The sequence below is a fragment of the Athene cunicularia genome, assembly GCF_003259725.1.
Source record: "Athene cunicularia isolate RWA chromosome 8 unlocalized genomic scaffold, athCun1 chr8_part1, whole genome shotgun sequence".
NCBI lineage: Eukaryota > Metazoa > Chordata > Aves > Strigiformes > Strigidae > Athene > Athene cunicularia.
This window is the reverse complement of record NW_020799109.1, coordinates 21,103,050-21,128,472: the sequence shown is the minus strand read 5'-3', so window position 1 is coordinate 21,128,472 and position 25,423 is coordinate 21,103,050. Positions and strand designations below refer to the sequence as shown.

Genomic DNA, 25,423 nt, shown 5'->3' with positions numbered 1-25,423 from the left:
AACTGAATAGAAATTTGGATTCACAGTATCCAGAGCAGAAGGTATTACCTAATTAATCTGACTTATTTTATTTTCCCCTTCATTTTTCCCAGTAAAAATATCTTAATTCTAGATATCTAAAAACATATAAGGAGCTTACCTGGAAAGAGTGGAACTGTTTAGTAACTTCCTGTGGAAAATAATCAACATTAAAAATGAACAGAACAATGAAAACAAAGGCAAGGAAACAGTTCTTGCACTTTCTTACAGTAACTGAATACCATAGGTAATGATACACTACCACATATATGGTATAATACCATGTTCTAGATAAACATTACCTTTCTAATACACAAAAATATCCATAATGTTTTTTAATATCTCATTCTTACAAAATGGGTTTTTCAGAGAAGAAAAGAATGAATAACTTTCCTCATTGACAATACCCAGAAAGAAACGCTGTCAACAGGAAGAAAATGAGCAACTTCAAATTTGGAAAACGATGATTGCTTAAATACAACAGAACATGCACAGCTGATAAGGAAATAAATTAAAAGATGAAAGTTACTGACAACAAAAACTAGAAGAAATGCAACATTCCATTTAACAATTTTAAACGAATTTAACAAAATCCATTACAATCTTTTGAATTACAGCCATAAAAATAAGGTAGGAACACAGAACAATTGTGTACTTCTAAAAATCTGAGAAGACTGTATGAGTAACTGAAATGCAAGTATATGCTACCAAAGTAACACAGTTTTTCTGAGGAAAAATAAGACAAGAATTTCTAAAAAGTTACAGTAAAAACCCCAAGGTATCAACTTGTAGAAGCTGGATCTAGAACATTAATCTACCCATTATGAAAACAAACAAAAAGGGAAGTTTTCTTATAATTTGTCTAAGACAAAAGTAGTTGAACAGAACTATAAACTTATCTGAATTATTTGAGAAAAAAGGTTATTTGGCACAGAAATAGAATGTTTAAAAGAAAAGTTTATCTTACTTTATTAGACTCAAGATTTTTTACCACTGAACTACTGATTTATTGTTTTGAAGATAGTTCTACAATTATTATTTCACCGTTTATCATGTATCACAAAGATTCTCAAGTAAAACTACCAAATACCCAAGTATTCAATAAATACTAGTACACCCATTATGCAAGTTTGGTCTTTTTTTTTAAAAAAAAAAAAAAAAAATAAAATAAATCAAATTACCGCAAATAAATACCTAGCTATAACTTTATAAATACTTAAATATAATTCTAAGTATAGGTTAGCCTCCTAAATATAAACTATACTAACAAATCCATTGTCTAAAAGTCAGAAAAATAGTTCAAAGAGCCAGGTTTATTTTTGTAAAGTTAAGACTTCCATAGATTGCTTTTGGGGCAAACTCAAAGCACACTATCCCCTACTTCCCAACGCTCTGTGCTAGGTATGCTTCTTTGGTTAGTTAATGAGTTATAGACGTAAAACTGGGTTGTTTTGGTTGCCCCCCCCCCTTTTTTTTTAATTTTAAAATCCAGATACAAAAGTATGAGAAAATGTGCATATGCCCTCAGATTGCAAAGGTTACAGAAAACAGTAAACCCTCCCCAAATCCTTTCTGTTCGCAAGAAACTTATGCTGTCTTCCCTCTGTCTAGAATAATGCTTTTCAACCTGGAGGACTTCAGACGAGTATTTCCTGAGCCTGATGAAGGGCCAAGGAAAGACAGCTCAAAATGCAAATTCCTATTTCCTTTACAGCAACAAGTGTAGGGATAGATCTATCCCTCTAGCAGCAAATTTAACAGAACTGTCAATTGAAAGCACGGAAGAGTCACTAACCTACAGACAGGAGTTACTGTTCCTTAGTACAGTAGATAAACATTGTTTTCCAAAGCCGTATGACATCCTATTCAACAGCAAAGAGCACATATTCCTGTTCTTTCCTTTAAACTGATCTTTACTGACAAATACTGACAGGTACACCCAAAGTATTAAAACTGGGGTATACGTAAGAGAACTCCAGCAATGTGGTGATTATTGGGCCTCTTTGGTCCCTTCCTCTGCAATGGGCTTGAAAGCGTTCTGAACCTGCTTGAGAAATTCCTCAAGGAAGTAACCAATTATATCATCCGAACATTTTCACTCCCGTGATTCATGAAATTAAACGTATTATTGTGTAGGCCAAACTCCAATTCGGATATTACTACCAACGCTTCTCAGATAATTTCAGAATCATGTACTTTCCAATCTACAATAAGAAATGCTTCAAGCCACTTTTCTATGCATACTCTTACCTCATGCTGTACTTCAGTGGTGAAATTACTAAATGTACTTTTTCAAAGACTTTGCCACATTGAGTGCTATACATAGAAGGTTTAATATCAACACAGAATGCCAATTTAAGGTAATACATGATAGTTTTGACCACCAAGTAGCAGAGCTCTTGCAATTATTGCATGCTGGGATAGATTCACAGTTCACAATGCTTAGCAAGCCCTTAGCATAACTCTGAAATTTATTTAATGTCTTGCTCTGATACGATAAACAAACAAAAAGTTCACAATCCATGTCACTGCCAACAGAAGGAAGACACAATTTTTACTTGGCTGACATAAGTGGAATTGTTCCTTTTCCATTTCCGATACTTCATTCAAAAATCTCAGAGCACTATTACACACTCTCCTTGTCAATCCCCCACTAAAATGTGGAGAAGAGGATGAGGTACTTTGGTAAACATTTTAAAAAACCTCTCTTTTCACAATGTGTTCATTAGCACAAGACAGAAGAGAGAAAGAGAGAGGGGGGTGTGGAGGGGAAAGGAAATAATATATTTTTACCACTTGCCATTCTACAGATATGGGACTATTGATATGTTTTGGTATAAATGCATACCTTTAGAAGGTAACGTGGATAAGAAGTGACTCTACATTGATACCCACTGTGAATACATTTCCAGAAATCAAGTGATTTTTAAGAGAGTTTTTTTTTGTTTATTAGTCTGACATTCTTTTGGGGGGTGTTTCTGGCTATATGCAAATACTTCAACAAGTGTTTGTAACAGTCTAACCGATCTAAGTTTTAATTGCATCTAGGTTTCTTTGTAAAGGTTTTTTTTTTTTTGGTTTAAAACAGAAGAACAGCATGCTTTTACATTTACCTATTGCACAATTAATTAGTTTAATTACGTCTCCTATTAAATTAATTCCACTACTAGACTGAATAGTTCCAGAGAACCCATTTTGGTCTGTTGGCTCAAAGACTCCCAGAACAAAATAATAATAATAATTTAAAAAAAATCTCTAATTAAGTCATTACATAGAAATGTACTGAAAAAGACTTGGTGAGCTCATGAATAAACAACACTTGTTTAAAAAAACAGTACAGTATATAGATGATATACCATAACAGCACCAGATGGAGCTGTTGTAGACAATAACGCATTTAAAATGTTTATTATGCGCTTTTTTTTTTTTTAAAATTGTGGTTAAAAAAATCCCCAGAGGATATTTAAAGCATAAAAACTACTTTTAAGATTCTACCAAAAAGTTGATTTATAACAAATAAAAATAAAAAGAATGAACATTACATCCAAGTGAGCACCCCACCTTAACCCTACTCTTAGTGCTGAGTTAGTGCAGTAACTTCTGGCCTGTGTTCACAGAATTACTGCATCTGTTGGAACACTACAGGCTATCCTGATGAAGGCTGGAGTATCAACACAGATTTCGAGATTTCACTCTGAATTTCTCCCTTTGTGTACTTAGGTGAGAATGCTAACATTCTTACAATAGTTTTCTATAAGCAACAGAATTATAATACTATAATTTAATAACAGATTTGTTATTAAATCAGTCTTTAAAAATAGAAAAATATTTGATATTGTGAAAGTGTCAATCATATGTCAATCTTCACAGCTTTAATAAGGAATACCTAATTAGAACCATCACTTTAGAACTATGATGTGTATTCAACTGATTCCATGTAAATAGACAAACAGTTAAAAACATATTTACTAAGATTAAATATAGTCAAATTGCAAAAACATACAATCTGACAGTGTTGTCATGTGCTCTTTCAAAGAGTGCATAGGACATATTTCTGCAGCAGTCAATACAGTAAATTCTTTTGATGCAATCCCAGCAAAGCTGTAAACATTCCTAATTGCAGTTTCTTGGAAACTTTTTGTTCCTTTCAAGTTTTTATTAGCAACTTGCACTGGGCATTCCCCTGCCATTTTTTTTTTTTTCATTGATTACAGACAGTATCATCATCCACCTTTAACCCCTCTGCCTGTTCAAAACTACTTGTAAGCATTTCTTCAATAGATTCAGAATAGTAATCCTTTCCTTGCAGTGCACAATGACACTTTCCACATGCCATTGTTAGCAAGGCCCCCAGTGCATGATCTTGAGAAGCAGGTCGATGAGGAAGTTTGCTATGCCTTAATGGGATTTCCTGCAGGTTTGGGATCATAACCATATAGGAAAGTAGCTGCTATTACAAGGACGGCTCCGAAGAAAAAGACACTGAATAGAATAGAGATTAAAAAAAAAAGTTAGCTCAATTTAGGTGATGCAATTTTATTTACATAATACAACCAAAAGAAAAGACAATTTTCCTCTGGGAACACAGATAGATAAATTATGTTGTCCAATTTATAAAGAACAACATAATTTGCATATATTTATTATAGAATGATGCAGGAAGAAGTTGAAATAAGAAACTTACATCCATGAAGTAATGTATCATTATACTGACATTCTCAAAATTAAAATTATAGTTTCATGGAACAATTGTCAAAAGTAATCGGACCAATCCAATCTTTTCTTTTTTCTTTTGCCTAAAGTTCTGTGCAAAATGCAAGCAGAAGCTAAAGAAGTGCAACTGCGGTGGTTACCCAGGCACTTTTAATATCTTAAGTACATCATGTTACTGGAGTTGTGCTTGCTTTGAAGTTCAAAGCTTATGTCAAAACAAATTACTGCTGCCCAAGAACCAGTTTGCAAGTCAGTATAATCGAATTTTTGGCAGATACATAAAGATTTATGTAAGGAAAAGATAATAAAGGCATCTTTTGTACTGTGACATATGGGCCTTTCAAGTTGTTTTGATAGTTACAAGTCTGAAACAAAATCTCCAAAGCCAACATACAATCAGTACACATTTTAGAAAAGAACCTTGTCATAAAGACATGACAATGTTGACAATTTGATCTTCTGAACCAAATGCTAAAAAAACTGTGGCGCATGACACGATAATCCTTCAGAGAATACAGTTAGCCTATTTCTGGACACAATCCATTGCAACACATTCAAGCACTTAAGTGCTTTGCATTTATTATCCCAATCAAAAATGTTTGTTGAAGTGACAGAAACAATTACACAGTTTCAGGTCAAATAAATTCAGTTGGCATAAGAAAGGTACTAAAGATTAAATCTGATTAACTCAAATTAACTCAAGTTTTATTAAATGAGAAGGCTTCAAGTTCTACCTGCTGCTAGTTAGATCAATCTCATTTAATTATTTACCAATGTTTCCATTTTCACAATGTTTGCAGAAGCTGGTAACTTATTAATTTTCCATTTGAGCACACAGAAATCTTAAACCACTTTCTATGTTTAATAGGACAAGCATAGGCTTTAAAATTTAAGCTCAATGTCTTCCACTTTTTAAGCCTAAAACTTGTTCTACTTCCTTTTTTTAATGTTTAAGTCCTGCTAATGTTGCAAATACTACTTTTAGATAAAAAGATATTTCTTTGCATCAGATACAACTGTAATATTATTCAAAATATTTTTACACTAGGAGTATGTGTAACATATGTGAGGAGTGCAGGTCAATTATAAGCAAAATCCTATTAATATATCTGAAAGTTGTAATATTACTTCTACACCTCATATATTATTAACATGCACTGTCAAGACAAGCACTATTCCAGAACCTACCCGTGTACAAAACCTGCAGCACACAGAGCTTCTAAAATCTGATTCACAAAACATTGAGACACAGTGTATTGGGGCCTTGAAGCCTATAGCAAGCATTTTTCTCTCACTCTTGGTCAAGTGCTTTCACTAATAAATGTGGCGTTGACTTTAGAAATAAGCTCAGCTCTTGGGCTTCAGGGTGTCCTTGGGCAATTACTTGCTGTAGCGTAACTTCCATGCATGTATGACTGCAATCATCTCTTTTAGAGACTGTTTTTGAGATGGAATGAAAACTATTATCACTGTTCAGCTGTATCACCTCTTGCGATGGGGTGAGCCTTGGGGAAGATGTGTCAGTTCAGAGGACAAAGAAGAAAGGAGAGCCGGGCAGCAGCCAGCAGGGGGGAGGCTGGCTCGGAGCGCCGAGCCAGGCAAGCACGGGGACGGGGCGGGGGGCTCTGCCTTCCGCACAGTGCGGAGCGCTGAGGGCCGGACGGAGCGAGGTCGGGCGTGGAGGGCATGAAGAGAAAGGGACGGTGAAGTAAAACAGGGAGCCTGTGAGCGAGTGGTTCGTCAAAAGCTAAGGTTGGAGATTCAGTAATTCCTGACCTGTGGAGGGCTCTATCTTACAGAAAACTGAATCTTGCCAACTGTACTCTAAAAATTAAGCATTAGTTATGGTACGTTATGAAACTAAACTTTTGTGTGCCAGTTGTATCTAAATATTCTGAAAGTGTGGCTTCGACTGTTTTTTTTATTTATTGCTTTGCAGTTATATCTGGTAAGCAGTGTTTTCAACTATTTTCTTTTTCAGCATACATGGAAAATATTTCTTACCTTGTAGGGACAAAATCTTGCAGCCAGAAATAGGAGATCAATGTTGACAGTATAATAGAGAGAGAAGTTGCAAATCCCTTTAAAATGTTGTCCGCATATTTTATAACAGCAGCAATCACCAGTCCTCCAAGTGCCTGGAAAAATATTGAGGTTTTGATTTGCAACCTGATAATTCCACTGAGAGAATCTATTTTAACACGCACTTACTTTAGGAAAAGATTTGGTCTGTGTTTAGGAGCATTACATTTGGTTTATGCTATGGATATGCACTGCTGAAGATAAACATTGGAGTTCTTCTCTCCCATTAAAGAAATTCTTGATCATATTACCATCTTTAAGTTAGCGGAAATGCTTGTACTACACATTTTTAGTCAGAGGAGGAAAGATGCTTTTTTTTTTTAAAAAAAAAAAGTTAAAGAAATAATGCTTGCATGCTTTTATGTTGCACAATACTTACATATTTCCCAGGTTTTTATTTAGAGGTTTAGTCTAAGAGTGACAGATCAGACTTTTGACTATAGAATTCTCAGTAGCTTTAATGACACCCATTAGTTTCCCCAGTCATTTATAGAAGAGTAAATCCCAAGTCCTTCACAGAAACATGTGATACAAGGTATCTCACCTGTAGAACAACAACTATCCAAGTAAGTTTATTGTATCCTTGAAAAAATCCATTCTTTGACAGTTGCTCTCCATCATAAATGTATACACCCATCAGTCCAAATATGCTACCAAAAAATCCTGAAAGTACAAGATTGATTTAAACACTTCAGGTGAAAAACATGCGAACAGGTTCCTTGTCCTCAAGGACTGCTCACATATATCTGACTTCAAACTAGGACTGCTACTTGCAATACCGTTGTGTTCAAATGCAATCAGTGTTCAGACAGATATTCTCTTTTAAAAACTGTTTTCCAGACTTATAACAAGTTTTGACTGTTTCCATTAGGATGTTCTTATATACTTATCTTCCATTGCTTTCTACTGGAATGGGATGGCATATAGCAAAATTCACTTAAACATAATTTCAGTTTTCCTGAAACTAGCCATGACTGAAGGCTGAAGTCACACTATAACCTGGAGAGAAAAACGGAAAATTTTCAGTGGAGGAGATGGTCAGTGACATAAGTGAGAGCAGGACATAATCAGTTTGCCAATTCAGACAAGAATCTTGGCTCAGAAGAATCCTGCTTCCAGTCTCAAATACAATGAATGTTTACTAGTGGAGACAATGTCAAAAAAAGAAACTGAGATGAGATTAAAAAGTTTATAATTTGGTGCATATAATGTTCTATCAGATGCGAAACTCTTCCTAATCCCCTGAGGCATGGAAGTAATACAAGCACCTGCTCTGTGACTGATGAAGGCTCTAGTCCTGAGCAGGAAAGGGGGAACATTTTTTTCTATTTTATTTCTGCCAAAAGCTGACCTCTATTTTAATCTCATTCCTTTGCATCTGAAAAGGGTGGCATTGTTTTGAACAAAATAAAACCTTCCATTTGACAAGAAATAATTTTTTTGGTAGTAATTAAAATTATAGGTTTCATTCAGATTAAACCATTCTCTTTTCCAATTGATTTGATAAAATAAATAAAATCAACTATTCATACATCCCTAATATAATACTGGTATGCATTAAAAACTGTTTTTTTCAAAAATCATTCTAATATATTTTAAAATTTTTTTCTACAGTTCTAATCATTCTCTATAGATATGAAAATGAAAACCAGGTTTGCCCTATGGTTTTTGTTCTTTGTGTGAAACAAGAAAAGATGTTTCAAAGCTCTTGCTTATGACTGACTTGCTCCTGAATGATACAGTGTCGTAAGTAGTCAACAATCTTGCACTTGCAGAAAGGATACACTAATGTATTTTTGAAATTGTGATTTCATGTTTTAAATATTTTTTAAAAGCTGTATCAGGAAGCCTTCTATGAAATATGACAACATTTCATTTTTGAACTGAAAAAAACCTTAATAGTAAACATATTCTACTAGATTTTGTATTGAGGCAAATTAAGCTCACTGACAAAAAATTAAATTAAAAAAATCAGGTGATTCAATTCTAACTATTATCACAGACATTTGTGTCTTCATATATCACAGTCCTAGTTATTTACGCAGTCTGTTCTGATCTCACTGTTTGCAGCAATTACTAGAACATTCAATATATGCATGCCAACTATCAGACTAGCAAACTCATTTGTTTTCACACATACTTTTGTGCACTGTAGAAAAATCTGAAGAATGTCTTAGAAGAGATCACTGATTTTTCAACTATTATGAATGTTTAATTGGAAATTGTTACAGATACCTGCATTGTTGCTCATCAAAGCACTTCTAGCATGAAAATTGAGAGCAATAACAATAAGCTTTCCTTGGCAATGGATTTTACATTGCATCTCCATCCAGAGCACCAAATCTTACCTCAAATTCTGGACCAAGCCCCAGCTACCCACCCTTCTCTGCCTCCAAAATTCCCCAACATAAACCTTTCCTAATCCCCTACACTCCGTTCAAGAAAACTTAAGTTTTAATACACACAAATTCAATAAATCCTAGCAGACAGTAAGTGGAGGTTTTGATCCCCTTCTCTGTCCTCAAGTTTCAAACCATTACGGACATGTAAATTTTGATTAAGTATTAAAATATAATCAAAACGCAGTTCTGTGTTTATAACCATTTATAATTAAAACACAGCAACAGGAAATTAAAGGAAAAAATATTGCTGGTGTTGAGACATTTTTGACCATACTAGTTTTTGACCAACTATCTAATAACAAAAGAACACACCATCTCCTGTTTTTATGGTACTTTATTACATTCTACCAGATTCATTGCACAGCATAATCCACTAAATAAATCATCTTCATGCCTTAATTCTACAGTCTATGGATTTGATCAAGAATCTGTACTAAGGTGCTGCAAAGTTCAAATTCTGCTGAAAGCATTTATTCAAATATACAATAAATAACTATTGCCTACAGGTGAAGACTAGAGGGACTCCATCAGAGAAAGAAGGACAACTCTAACAGTAAGTTTTGTTCCTGTTGCAAAATGGGAACAAAAAGACATTGCAGATGTCATATTTCCAACCCTATAAACTGGAAAAGATAGCTTTGAGGTGAGGGAAAGCTCATTCAGGAAAATGGATCAACTCTATCACCATTAATATCTAGGGTCTAGAAGACCCAGAACTATTTTGGAAATAGAAGGTATTATCTTACTGATAGATGCATAATAAGTAAGGGCATTAAAATAGTTAAGATTAACTGTCTTTTGCATATGCCTCTCTCCATGATTGTACAGACAAACAAACTGGCCTTTGTACTGAAATCATAATAATTCATTACCTCAACTTTATTCACAAAGCATTTTTTTTGTATTAAAGCTGCCAACCTATAAAAACTGCTCACACAGACACAAAAGAAAAAAAATGTTAATTTCAAAACATCTCAAAACATTGATTTAGAAACATATTTTAATGTTCCTATATTATCTAAAAAATGGTGGAAAAAAAGGAAAAAGGAATGCTATTTATATTTATCAGATCTTATGAACTAGTGCAAAAGACAGTAATTTTTAAACACAGAGGATACACAGACTCGTGCATAAGAACATTCTTTATAAAATTTTAAATACAAATTCAATTGACAAAATCTGTACAAACTTCCAGACACTCTATGACCAAGTTAAATCAAGAACTAAGTTGAGATCAGAAAGCAACTGCTAGAATTCTATCTAGCAGAGTTTATACTCTTAGTTTTAAAAGTTCATTTATGCAGAATACTAAAGTGTTGGTGATTTTTTTAAATTTATATGGATATATACATTTTCTTAATTATTTATCTTAATTCCTCAGAATGCAGTATTTCTAAGACAACTAAAATTAAACTTACCAAGCTGAATGTTTCTGATCCACACAGACTGCTTAGTTTCCTTTAAAATTTTCTCAAAATAAACCCCAGCAAATCCACTAGAAAAGCATGCTATAAGAACTGCGATCAAGCCTACAAACTGAGATCCTGCTGAATGTTCCTTAGCAGCTGTTCCTTGAGAGTCTGAAGGCCACTGAATGTAAAAACAGTTATACAAAATTCACTGATAAAGTCATGAGCACCTATAAAATGCAAATTTGTTTTTTAGCAACAATAACAGTTACTAAATACAGACAATCACATGCTTGTAAAGTTCTGTATTTTTCACCATAAATACTTTTACAGGACTGCAAAGCCATAGTTTTATTTCTACATTTTTGTAAGGAGTAAAAATGTGCCTGAACTGGGAGAATACCCATCAATTTTAATAGATCCAACATCTGTGTTTTACAAGCCAGACCTGTTTGTGAATCTCAGCATGACTTTCCATGGTCATTCACTTTTGACACCCAACAGTTAGTTACTTTACAAATATAAGCACAGTTAGAAAACCACTTACACCAGCTGTCTTTAAGATGGAATGAATTGTCTTTTGTATGTGCATCTCTTCAGTGATTACGCAGATGATTAAAACAAGCTGAAATTCATGAAGCTTAATCCTACAACATATCTAATGTTGAGAATAAAATGCAATGCCATAGACAAAAACATACTGAAAAGCCTGTTAATTACTATCAGAATGTTTTGTTCTCATTTAGAATTATTAAATTTGAAAATTCTGTAAAATTTAATCCTCAGAATTGTTTTCAAATCCTTAAATTTTAAAATACAAATTTCTATGATATGCTAAAATCTGCTAAAAATTCTTAGAATAGTCTCTTATCCCATAATCCAGTCCTCTGAAAACTACAAACGCCTGTACCTGCACTATTTAGAACAGAGGCCAAGTTTGCCTCTTGAAAAAGTTCCAAGTAAATTTGCCATGCTGAAACTGTACTACAAGGTGAGCAGCAGGACTGTACTTGCACAGAAGATCTGTGAATCTCTAATGTCTGAAGAAGTGCGTTAATAAATATTGCTCACTGTTATTTGCAATTTATTTCAGAGGCCCTGTCCCATTCTACAGTAGAGCACTGGGACCCAAAAGAGGTGTTACCTTCCGCCTTTGAACCATTTCTGGTGTCCTCTAGCCTGTGCTCCTGACCATACTCAGGTGCTCACGTGCAGCTGGTAGTATCAGAAAGCTGTATAATTAGTATAGAAATCCATGTTCCTTGAATAACCACATTAAACAAACACAAACCATCTGTTAATATTTACCTGCACAAATGCCACTCCTGTCATCAATATTACTAATGAAAGCCACTGGTATACACCCAATTTCTTGCTCAACATCGACACAGAAAACAATGCTGTGGTAAGAATTTTCAGCTGATATGTAACCTGAAAGAACCCAGAAACAGTTACTACTGCCTAATTAATGGGATTATTTGAAATTTACAGAGAAATCCAAAAGTACAATACCTGGTAAGTGGCTGCATCTAGGTTTGACAATGCTACATACAGCAAGTTATTCTGAAGAGTGTAAATTCCTGAAGGAATAGCAAGTTTAAGAGTTTCCATGGGTTTATTAAGGATTTCATCATGTAGCACTCTGTTCAGAGTCCGTAAATTGCACTCTACCCAAAGAAACAATAAAAGAAACAAACGTTCACTGAAACAAAAAAATAGCAATGTTCTGTTCTTAAAGATTGTTGTCCCCTTTTTATAGTTATCACTGCTATCAAGACCTCAAAAGTACTGTCTATGTTTGTTTGAATTTCATGAGCCTCATACACATAAGAAAAAAAGGCTGCAAGAAGTGTCTTCCTGTAGCCTGGCATACAATAACTAGAACAATTATTCAGAATACTTTAAGTAGAACTTATTGAAACCATATCAATATTCAAAAATGATACATTAAAGAGTGTCAGCACATTTAGAAGCCTGCTGTCATCAATATTTATGCATATACAATGATACTTTTAAGCTGCTGAAGATCAAATATATATGTCAAGGAACAAGATAAATTCAGTATAAAATGTACAAAATAAGAACTAGAGTAAATCTGAATACACTTTTTTTGAGCTTAAAACTGTGCTTCTTCCTATATAATGAAATTGCTTCCTCCCTTCTGCATCTATTTATTATATTATCATTCATGCCTTGGACACAAAGGTTTTCATTTCTTCCTACTTCTACATATGAATTTCTTAAAATGCCTACACAAAACACAGCCTTTAACCTGTTAGCAGAAAATTTTTTCTTGCACTCCTCAGTATCTATATTCTTTAAAGAGAACTCTCTTCAGCAAATACACAGTATCTTGTATCGCGTGTGGAGGAGCGAAGTATGATCAGTGTCTTTCCAAGACTATTTCTTATATGAGGAGAAGGGAAATGCTTTGTTGTATGCCTGTACTCACATGGCTGCCCTGCAGTTGCCACTACAATACAGCATATTGATTAGGAAAATTATTTGGTGCAAAATTTGACACATACTGCTGTCTTTGTAGACCAATAGAACACAGGCCAAAATCTTCAGAAGTTCAGCAATAACTACTGCAGTAGATGACAAGTACCGAGGTCCTTCTTCTTTCAGTGTCCGAGAATAACGCATGGTCAAGACTAAACTTGTGGTCTGTAAAACCAGGATGCCCAAGGAAAGGTACTTTAAATTGGTAGACATTTCTTAACTTTTTTCTTCCTGAAACACAAAAAAAACCCCAAACCCAGACTTAAAAGGTAATACTGCAGATAGATGTTTCCCTTGGGAATCAGCATATTCAAAAAAGTTATCCAGGGAGTTTAGCCAAAGGAAAACAACCAACCTAATCTGATATTTAAAAAGAAAAATGAGATTAACACGTTAAATATGTTTTTCAAATACATGATTACAAATGGGGAAGCATATCAGCATATTAGAAGTGATAATTACTGGAGAAACGAAATTAAATATTTCTTATCTGTAATAATAATAAAATAAGGACTATTAACTGATTTCACAAGAAGAAATTTCCCAAGTTAAATCAATCATGGATTTCTTTATGTAGGTGAAGGCTCAGAGGGTATTTTCAAAGTGAGAAAGCTCCACACCATGGTACTGCAGAATGCCCAGTACCCCTGCTGCAATGAGCTATTCCCAGAAAGAAGAGATCTTCTCATTCTTCTGCCTCTCCAAAGTTTTTCAGGTCGCAGTCTCTGCCTTGCCAGATGACACAGTGCCAGCCCATGACAGGGTGAAGGTTAGGCTGCTTTAAATGAAAATGAGAGGTATGGCTGATGCTGAAGGAAAAGGAGAGTTGTGAGAAAGATGGTTGGACAGGAAAACATGGGATGGAGAAGCTGCAGGGAAGACAACGCTAAACTTGTCCCGCTGATTATCCTACTCAGAAAAAAATAGCTGAATATAGAAGACTAGGTGACTGCACCTGCTTTCTCATACTGCACTGACTACCACAAACTTTACATTAGTAAAGCTCATCATGTCCACCATGGATTTTTACCAAGCTGACATGTTTTTCTTTGCCCTTTGTCACCAATTAAAGTATTAACTTAGTGCAGAAGACTAATAGAGAAAGCAATTCTCATTTTACAAGTACAATGTATTACAAGGAAATTTAAAAAATGCATCACTGCTATGTGGAATATTATATATTTTTCTGCTATTTTTCATATTAAGTAAGAAGAATTTCCATATGCACAGAAATTAATGCTTTCTATAAAAAAATTACTACTGCCTTCACTGTCCATATACTCAAAGAGAGCAGTGTTTTATAATGCAAAGTAAAATCAAGTCAGTAATTAAAAGTTAACAAATATATTTTCAAGTAAAAACCAGTAACAAGTCAAGACAATGAATGTAGTTCTCACTTTCAGGAGTCTAGAGATGGCATAAGCAGCACTTATTGGATGCATATGCCAGAGCTGTCCTTATGCATGTTTTACACATACAGACACACAAGTTTTGAATCCTTAATTATTTAGTTTTGTACACACTGCTGAAGAATGTGCTGGTACCTCTAAATATTTGCAGCTGAAGCTGAAGCTGTTTCTTGCTGACTGTATTTCTCTAGCTCAAGACGCATTTCATAAAAATTATAACTGTTATTTCAGAGATCTGGAGAGCTGTGCTGCTCAAATATTTCTGATTTGCCTTTATTTTGTCTCTAAGCATTAATAGATTTTCTCCAGCCAAGTATACAAAGTCAAATTTAACACCTATATGGCATGGATACTGAAGAAAAATTGCAGTTACCTTCAAACAAATATGAACTCCCAACAGCCACAGATATGAAATATATACTTGTATTCTACACAATAAAATTATTTACCTCAAAAATCATATGGCTGTAAAAATATTTGTGAGAGCATATTGGCAAAGGAGGAAGAAAAAGATGCCAGGATGCAGAAACTGAGGAAGAAATACACAAGGATTCCTTTAAGGAATCTTAATAGAAGATACTTTTGTATGAACTGTGAAGTATGAACTGGCTGAAGAAACTAAAGATGCAACTGCACTGGACAATATAAATCAGACATGTAAAGCATAAAGGACAAGAAAGCTGCAGACAATATTCAAGATTTGCTAACTTCTTCCACAGGTTCTGGCAGAATAACTCTTTACATGAGGATGTTAACTGTAGAATTACGCAACCCCAACAACAAAAGAGAGATCAGTTTGTCAAAGAGAAATATAAATTTGCTACAGCTGAGAACAAGGAGGAGAAACAGAAGAACAGTTCCCATGAAGGGACAAAGAGGGAACATGCAAGGTCAGAGATCATACTCTCTGGAGAAGTAGCAGCAAAAAAAAAAAAAAAAAAAAAGTCCACTAAGAGAAAATACAGGACTGAACTTCTTGAAAAGGTCTGCCTGCACTGCTGGAAAAAACTGACATTGCAAAGTGCACATTTATGTGAGCCACCTTGCACGAACAATTTCTTCCACCTTTTTGATCTACCTCCTTTTTTAGTACTGAGACCTGAAATTTGGAAACACAAAGAGCAATACATGGTTAAGATGAACAGCACTAAATTTCATGAAAGCACACTTACAGATAAATAAGTATTTAAACTTTTTGGTTTTCGGTTTTCAAAATGCTCCTGAACAAAATACAGATAATGCAAACACACATTTCTCCTGCACACGGACCTAAATTTTTGCATTCCGTGAACCTGTGAAGTGACAAAGGGTTTTACAAATGTTCAAAATTCTCAGAGATCAATTCCTTAATCTTCAAAATAGGTCACAATATCAGAAAACAATGTTCATATGAATTTCTTGCTGAAATACAACCCTCTATTTACTAAGCAGCTTAAAATGTAATGTTTAAAGTAAATCACTAATACCTTGTTTATGAGCAAGTATCAAAGCACGCAGCATGAAAACACACCAAGAAGTACAACAGTTTAATAAGCCCATCAGCAAAGCCATAAGGAATACATACCACAATAGTATCTTAAACTACAGTCTTCTCTTCATTAGTAATCATGGTAAAAAAGGGAACTTTCCCCAGACAATGTGTCTCAAAAAGGTGCCAGTAGCAGAAAACATATCTTTACCATAATTCACTAAAGCAGTTTCAGAGTTTCCAAAATTTACACAAAATGGACTTTAAGCATCCAGTGTGATAGCTGAAATATGGATATTTGTTAAAAGTTACCCTGTCAGTGGTCAGTGAGACAGGCTTGTAGAGAACAAGTGTGTGAAGTACTTACAAATAGTTGGTTCACAGAACACAGAGAACTACAGAATCCTGAAACTCATATATGCCAATAAAATAACCATCCTCTCCTGAGCACACATAATAGCTTATCAGCTCTCCTGGTCACTCTTCCTTTCTTTTAAACAAGAGCTGCATATCACTTCATAGAACTTAGTGCAATCTGGGGACTGGATCCAGAAAGGGAGACAACTGCAGTTTCACAGCAGGTTTAGATTTACAGATTACTACCAGAAGTCTAATTGCTCTCTTCTAGCCACGAGCTCCTGCTACCCTCACTGGAACAGACTCTGCAGTCATATACTAAATGAACTATTGTCTTCAGTAACAGTCCACACTTTGATTGTCTTAAATCAATAATGAAATGAAAGTTCCCAACGCATTTCCTGTACAGAGTTACAACCAGGCTTAGATTTCTTACCGGGCTTTGGGCAGACTACTCAGTACTCTACAGAATGCATCTGTTCCAAAAATCAGATTTAGGTTTGCTAATTCAAAGACTGGAAGTTGAGTGGTCACCTTAACTCAGTTCAGTTTGAACTGTGTCTTACAGTGAGAGGTGCTAAGTACCTGCAGCTCCTTAACGGTAATGTATTCTGTCACATCTGTTAACCCAGTGACTAGGCTCATTATTCTTTTATTAGTCTAATTGCTTTTGCGTAGTTTTAGTGTATCGTGTAGACACACCCTACAGCCAGCAAGACAGAAGGCAGGGGAAGAGGTTAAAGGCAGGTCTATATGGGAAGTCAACATGCAGTAAGCCAAGATGGTATTTACAGACACGTCACATTCAACTTCAGTACACACAAGTGAATAAAATACAGATGGATACTACATGAAGAATTGTTCTCCTTCAAAGTATAAAAGATAAAGATCCTGTAAAGGTTTTATAGGCTCAGAAAACAAACCCAAACCAATCTATACAGGAAATAATACCTTCAGCTCGAAGTATCACACTGCGCAAAGTCTGAAAAATATCTTTTCAAAGGAAGCAGATTTTTTTCAAGTGGAAAATCACTTATTTCTACTTCATAATATTCCTACAGACAAAATTAATACATTTCTGACTTGCAGATTTTAATCTCCTTTAGTAATTTCTCCACCACAGATTAAAATTTCATATTTTACATTTTATTTTTATATCGTACTTCCACTTGCCCTCCTAAAATACTGGTAAATTCCAGTGTTTGCAGATTAAATGCATTAGGCCAAAAGGAACATAATCAATTTGACTTAACAAACAGTAAACATACGATATGTGTTTTGTTTTTCTCTATCCATTCTTAACAAAACTCACTACTATTAAACAGAATTCACTACATGAGCAACAAGAACATTACAGGACTTTTCTTAACCTTAAGATTTTGTCTTTTAAAGATCTGAGGGTATAAACTTTTGAACTTCTCAGCTGCTAAATATCTACAGTAACAGAATCTTGTGCAAAATTAAGGATTAGTTTATGAATTTATTGTTGACTTTGTAGGCAGTCTCAAAATCTGACAATTACTTTAGTTTGAGGTATCTAAAATACTAAAAAAGAGAACTCCACACCAAATGGAGAAATGGAAAGGTGACTAACTTATTTTAACTATTGTTTAGTTAAACTCAGCGACTAAAGACTGTCTTGAGACATTTTCCAAAGATGGTTAGCATCATAATGCACAATGTGGAGATCCTTCCAGCAAGCACGGCCTAATACCATCTGCAAGACAAAAGAGCAGGGGCAACTCCGCAGATCCATGCATTCTCAAAATTTCACATCATGTTGATACAAATATATTAAGATAAAGTGAGTGTAGAACTGTTAACACTCAACTTAGTCTAACAAAGCATCTAGTTGATTAGCATGTTTTAGACTCACTGAAATGTTAAGTTCAGGGTGCCTTACATTTTCACATATTATTTAATAAAGAAAAAAATATGATGGTTCATGCACAAATGATCCAAATTTCATTTGACTGTGCATTTCATCTGCATCAGTTACACCAAAGGTTCTTTCAGTATCCCTAACTATCCAGTATTCTGCATTATACTTCATTAATTCAGCCTGAATTACTAAGAAAGTTTTGCTTACAGTCATTGCAGCTGGCTCACTTTTTGTTATATTCATGAAATTTAATTTTTCTTAAATTTCTGAAACTTCAAGAGAGTATAAACAAACTTGAAAAAAAAAAAGAAATCAGCATTCAAAAAAACCCCAAGCACCAAGCTACTTCTCAAGAAGTAGCTAACACAACAAAAAACACAATTAACAGTGAATTACAGTAAATCACATAACAAAAAAGCAGGTTAAATTCACAGATTAAAAGAACAGCATGCTCTCCGTCAAAGGACTGAGCAATCTACAGTAAAAGTCACGCATGCAGTTACTACCAGGTTACAGATGTGACAGTCTACATTACAGTCAGTGAGGTGTAGGTACTTTGCACCTCTCACTGTAAGATACAATTAAAAGGTCACTTTTAGTTTCAGGATGCCTATGGATATCATGTCTATAAATCAAGGTCCATTTACCACTTACCACTAACACATCTGTAGAGCAAGTTCATTCAGATAAAACGAGAGGAATACATGACAAATGGGAAGGTAAAATACACTGCTGGTTTAGGCTCCCGTCCTGCAATTTACACCTCATTGGCAGAGCCTACGATTCCCCACAGGCACAAAAGCGAAGGACTTCCTAGGTGACTGCCTAGGGATGCACTGCATCAAAAACAAATGCATACAAAGTAACAGATGAATGAATGGTGAAAAGAGGCCTTTCCAACAGGCTACAGAGTTAATATCGATATTATTTTCTACTCATTTACCAAAATATTTGACATAAAATTAACTTCTACTGGCAACTATTTCTTTACTCCTCCCTACTCTATCATAAGAAAGGTTAAATTTAAAAAAAAAAGTAAGTTACTAACTACTATTATGCTTCCAATCTTCACAGTGATGTCATTACATGAATTACATTCCTTCCAGCCTAGCTGTGGAATGTTTTCACTGCCGACAGTCTTTTACAGTAAAACACCATATTACAGGAGTTATTGCTGTTACTAGCTCTAATTCCATTTTATGATTAAAGAGTTTAAGACTGCTTAATCAGAAGACACTTGCACATTAGTTAAAATATAAAGCCGAACAAAACCAGACAACTAGCCTCTTTGCAAAGGGCAAAGTTTAAGTTTTGTGTCAGTACACCAAGTTCTATGTCTGGGATTTGCCAGAAAATAAACACTGAGTCTGCCTTACAGAAGGAAAAACATAGTGGAACGCAAGTACACTATTTAATTCCAGTGGAACAGGTATGGACACACTTCCTGGGCATTTCCTTTGAAATCAAGATAGCAGATTAAAGAAACAAGTGTTCTCATATTTCTCAAATGAAATGTGAAGCCAGTGCTGGTGCTGCACCTATACAAATATAATAAGCCAGCAACACAAAGGAAAAGCACAATTGGAAGGTGGAGCAGCAAGAGCTAGCTCACAGAATCTGAGGAACCTATAAGACTTCCTTCTATTCTTTCGCATGGGCATTGCCCTCTTTCTCTGTGCTGGATAACACACACAAGTAGCACGCTACTTTCTACAACACAACTATGTTCCTCAGAGGAAAGTTCTATTCCATGAATCTTCTTTCCATTGGACTCCATATAGCCTGCTTTATACCAAAATTAGTATCTAATACAACAAATAGTTTATGTATAGAAATAAATGGATGGAAGGAACCTCATGAAGTTCAACAAGGCCCAGTGCAAGGTCCTGCACATGGACCAGGGCAATCCCCAATATCAATAGAGGCTGGGGGATGAGTGGCTTGAGAGCAGCCCTGCGGAGAAGGACTTGGTATTGGACCGGAGTCAGCAATGTGTGCTTGCCACCCAGAAAGCCAACCATACCCTGGGCTGCATCAAGAGAAGCGTGACCAGCAGGTTGAGGGGGGGGATTCTCCCCCTCTTCTCTGCTCTCATGAGACCCCACCTGGAGTCCTGTGTCCACCTCTGGGGCCCCCAACATAAGACAGACACGAACCTGTTAAAGTGGGTCCTGATGAGAGCCACAAAAGTGATGGAACACCTCTCCTATGAAAACAGCTGAGAGAGTTGGTGTTGTTCAGACTGGAAAAGAAAAGGCTCTGAGGAGATCTTAGTATGGCCTTTCAATATATAACGAGGGCTTTTAAGAAAGAGAAAGACTTTTTAATAGGGCCTGTAGTGTCAGGACAAGAGGCAACGGTTTTAAACTGAAAGAGGGTAGATTTCGATTGGATGGGAGGAAGATATTTTTTATGATGAGAGTTGTGAGACACTGGCACAGGTTGCCCAGAGCAGCTGTGGCTGCGCCCTTCCTGGAATGGTTTAAGGCCAGGTTGGATGGGGCTTTGAGCAACCTGGGCTAGTGGTCCCTGCCCATGGCAGGGGGCTTGGAACTAGATGAGCTTTAAGGTCCCTTCCAACCCAAACCATTCTATGATCAATATCCCAGATGCTGCTGAGGGTGCATAGACTTTTCCAAATCTACTAAGTGCTGCTGAACTCGGTTATGAACAAGATTTTATATACATACGAATATTTTAACTGCCAAGTTTGGGCTGCAATCATTCAACAATGCACTTCTTTTTCCCTGCCCCTTCCTTTCATGTCTGTGTAATTTTTTCTTTTGTTATAAACTTATCTAATAACCTTAGACCTTTTATTTCTCACTTTAAAATGTCACTATTAATGCTTTTCATCTTCCTCATACTTGATACTGGTATCGTATTTGTTTCCTCCCATAAGCTATCTATATTTGTCTGCTGTTCTTCCCACAAATACACGTCACTTTTCAACTAAACCACTCCAAATCTCTTCATCATTTTAAAACTTACCTCACTCTTTCGTTTTCCAGTTTGATACTCATTCTTCTTGCTGGATACATTATAATGTGTATTATGTACACTATGGAAAAAATAAGCTATGTTTTTCTTAGAGCTTGTATTCTTCTTCAGAAGTGTTTTTAAAATCAAATCCTCTAGCAAAGCTTTTTCCTAGCAGAAAGCTGTAAAGATTTTTTTCACATGAAGGTTTTCTTCAGGGGATATTTCCAATTTCTCCACATAAAATAAAAAAATTCTTAACTGGTGAAAAAAAAAAGTCACTGCATTCAAATAATATTTTCATGACAAGGATATCAAGCACAACACTGTAGAACACTGGTGGATATTGCTCGCTCAATGTCACCTAGCTCTCTAGCCACAACCCTATCTTGGTGTGCTGCTTTTGGCTGGGATAGAGTTAATTTTCTTCATAGTAGCTACTATGGGGCTGTGTTTTAGATATGAGCTGAAAACAGTACTGATAATTCAGGGATGTTTTCCTTACTGCTGAGCAGTGCTTACAGAGAGTCAAGGCCTTTCTGCCTCTCACCCCACCCCAGCAGCGAATGAGCTGGGGGTGCACAAGGAGCGGGGAGGGGACACAGCCAGGACAGCTGACCCCAGGGATTTCCCACACCATATGGTGTCATGCTCAGCGTATAAAGCTGTGGGGGAAAAGGAGGAGGCAGGGGGATGTTACGAGTGATGGTGTTTGTCTTCCCAAGTCACCATTATGCGTGATGGAGCCCGGCTCTCCTGGTGATGGCTGAACACCTGCCTGATGATGAGAAGTGGTGAATTAATTCCTCTTTTGCTTTGCTTGTGGTTGTGGCTTTTGCTTTACCTATTAAACTGTCTTGATTTCAACCCACTTGAGAGTTTTCTCACTTTTATCCTTCCGAATCTCTCCCCCATCCCACTGGGGTGGGGGGAGGGAGGGAATGGCTGTGTGGGGCTTAGTTGTCGGCTGGGGTTAAACTATGACACTTGGCTTTTTTAATATCATGCAAATGCTTTTTAGCACTGGCAAGTGCACTTATGCACAGAGCAGTCACACATTAAAATGTAACTCCTAAGGATCAACCAATGATTTCTTCTCAACTGCTCCAAAACTCAAGACTTTTGACAAGGATAATGGAGGCTGTATCAGTGTTTCACTGGCCTATGACTCAACCAGGAAACTCCACTGTTGCCAAGTGAAATAAATGGAATGTAATTAGATATTAACTAATATCTAATTTCAGACAATGCTATAAATTGCTCGAATTAGTTAAGGTTTTCTTACAGGTTGACAGAAAACCTAGCAGAAAGGGAACTTAACACTGCTGAGTTATTTGATGACCTCATAAAGGGGTTTTGTTTTGTTGTTCTTTTGTGGGAAAAAAAAAATCACCATTCTAATCTATGTATCAGACAGGAGAAGTTGGGCACTGTGAATCTTAAATGTGAAATTTGTGGCTACTCTTTAAGCCCACCTCCTTTATCCTTTACACCAAAACAAGGAATCCAAAGATAAGATTCCTTTGACTAATGAGAATTTGGTTTGATGAATATTAAAGGAATCACATATTGAGTATAAATATTCAGGATTTAGGAAAGTCAGGCCCTTACTGAGCTGAATCTAACACCATATTTCTTGTAAGATGAAGACTTCAACTATGTGCACAGTAGTGCAATAGTTTTATATTGACATAAGTCATCAAGCCAAACTCTGCCTGCCAGCATAGAAATTTGATACAACCTGCCTTAACTGCCTCTCTCTTTTACAAACAGTACATACACTGCGTTCATTGTATAGACCACAGTATAGAAAAATCCTAGTAGTCACATTCAGATTCTGTAAGCAAGGAGGCATTCAGTTCTCAGGTTTAGTTCAAATACCCATCCCTCCTCAAGCATACAGGAGTGCAACGCCATGAACTGAAGCACTGCCCAAATGCAACTCCTGCAGATGTATCAAGCCAATGAAGGAGCTTGATTTAAGGTGCTGAAAGACTGAACATTGAATACAGCTGGGGTTCAGCTAGAGCTTACACTTACACTATTTAGAAACTACTAATCAAGTCTAGATGCATAAGACAATGCAGCCACTCTCCGTCAAGGTGATCTAGTCTGAGTAGAATAAGAAACTAGATACTACAGTGAAAACAGATCTGTAGACATTTATTGCAGAAAGCTAGTAATTACAAATAAAATTAGACAGCTGAACAGTGTACTAAAAATGTATGAATATAAGACAAGAAGGTTCAACAATTCAATGAGAAAATCCCGGACTTCTAACCATCTTATATTATTATACTAGATCCTAAGAAGTACAGATCTTAAGAATCTCTCCTCCCCTCTAGAGACACCTTCTATTGATGTGATCTAGCTGGGCAGCCTCCTGAGTTACAGTGAAGGTGCTGAGCCTGTGTAAGCAGCATGTACGTGGGTATGAACTGAAGTAATTGGTGAAGATTAAGTTCAGGTGGTAAGCAATTCAAGAATAAGAGAGGAATAACTATATCTAGCAAGCCTATCTCAAAGATCAAGTACGTGTTGCCCTCACTTAACACTGCCAAATCCGGAACTGTTTTAAGCAGACACGGGGCATTTGATTTTCCTAGGTACCTGGTTCAGATGATCCCTGCATTTTTCTTGTTATTGCAAACAGCAGCATAACTAGCATAAGGAATTAGGCTGTGTAGGCAGCCTGTAAGATTGCTGAAGACACAGGGTCACTCCTAACAATATGCTGCTCTAAATAAAGCAAGTTTATACTATCACCACAGTCTTTCCCCAAACCAGTATTTTTCCTACATGTTCTACTTCTACAAACCAGAACATCACGCATCCCAAACCAACAGATCCTTATCTCCCAGAAGTGTAATTTTCAATCACAAGTTCTCACAATGCCTAACAGTCTACAAGGGAATCATGAGTGACAGTTTCTAAAGACGTTACTGTAAATCAGTTTCTCCACAACTATCACCTCCCTCAAACTCACCCTGCAGCCTCTAAAGAAATTTGATGTTGCTTATTCTTTTATAAAAGAAAAGCACGCACCACAGAGCTAGAGTCTGTTCTAGCAAACTGTCTACACAGTGACAGTTTTTGTGGAGCAGGTCCTGTGTAGTAACTTAACAGATACAGCTGAACTGGTCAGGCTCAACTCAGTCCATATGCAAAGAGTTCAGATGAGTAAAGTGAAGCACCTCTGGAGAAAGCAAACCCCACAGATTTTGGGAGAAGCAGTTTGTCACCTAATGTTCATTCTAAAACCCACTCTGTCAGTCTGCACATATGTTCTCTGAAAAGCAAGGGCTGCTCTAGATCCCAGCCATCCTGTGTAGAGGCCACCATGACAGACAAGCTTCCCACTATGGTGCTCACTCAGTTTTATTAAGGTTTGTTGTATATGTTCTTTGTCCCAAATAACAGACCCCTCCATCACAAGCAGTCTCAGTCTTCTCCCCCCAAACTACTCTTTAAAAATCTTATCTCTGGTATCCAAAACTTCTTCACTCTGACTTAAAATATAGTTCATAAGAGTCAATAAAATGAAACAACATGGAATACCTTTCAGTGTTTATCTTTAACCTTTCAGTCTATTCCATAATATGTATTATTTTATTACGTTATCTCTGCATCTTCTGGTTTTCTGACTTAGCCCCTAAGCTTTGTACTGCTAGAGCATTTCTCATTTAAAAAACCCAGTACGAAATTGTGATGCCATGAAAATACTTATAAAGTGTGCATTTCTGTTACTTCACGTACAGCACTAGATCAAGCATAGCGAGCCCCTTCCCAGCAGAGCACCAGCCGCACCTACACCAAGAACCCCAGCGAGTGACCACCCCAGCAACGACACAGCTGCTGACCAGATCCGTACCACTTCCCAACTTCAGAGAGCCGCTTCCCCACAGTAACTTCACCTTCACGCCTCCTCTCCCTCTCCCCCAGACCATTCCGTTTACAGACATTTCTCTCAGTTTTTCCTCAGCCCCACTCCCTCCCGCCCAGCCTGCTCCCACAGACCTGCTTCCCACCCCATCCACCGACCCCAAACGCGTCCCCCTCCCGCACCCAAGGCCTCCCCCAGGCGCCTTCCCTCCTCCACAGCCCCCGCCCCGCGCCCTGCGGGGCAGCCTCAGCCGGGCTCTGCTCCTGCCGCCCCCAGCCCAGGCCTACCCACCTGCCGCACCGGGCCGCCGGCCCAGCTC

General features: G+C 36.5%; 1 protein-coding gene across 1 annotated transcript; it reads right to left on the bottom strand.

The window, feature by feature from the left end:
* Positions 1-338: 338 nt before the first annotated feature.
* On the bottom strand, positions 339-25,423 carry SLC35A3 (solute carrier family 35 member A3). Its single transcript, XM_026853539.1, has 8 exons — positions 25,396-25,423; positions 13,153-13,357; positions 12,137-12,291; positions 11,933-12,055; positions 10,634-10,805; positions 7,358-7,476; positions 6,736-6,869; positions 339-4,500 (listed from the first exon to the last, which is right to left on the bottom strand). The coding sequence occupies exons 2-8, from the start codon at positions 13,337-13,339 to the stop codon at positions 4,410-4,412; spliced, it is 981 nt and encodes a 326-aa protein (XP_026709340.1). The 5' UTR covers positions 13,340-13,357; positions 25,396-25,423; the 3' UTR covers positions 339-4,409.

Bases quoted from the DNA above. Each gene is read 5' to 3' on its own strand.
- SLC35A3 (XM_026853539.1), bottom strand. From the start codon at position 13,339: ATGTCTACCAATTTAAAGTACCTTTCCTTGGGCATCCTGGTTTTACAG. The intron at 12,056-12,136 runs GTATTGTACTTT...GGGTTCTTTCAG, and splicing joins TAGATGCAGCCACTTACCAG to GTTACATATCAGCTGAAAAT. The intron at 7,477-10,633 runs GTAAGTTTAATT...TTGTACTTTCAG, and splicing joins GATCAGAAACATTCAGCTTG to GATTTTTTGGTAGCATATTT.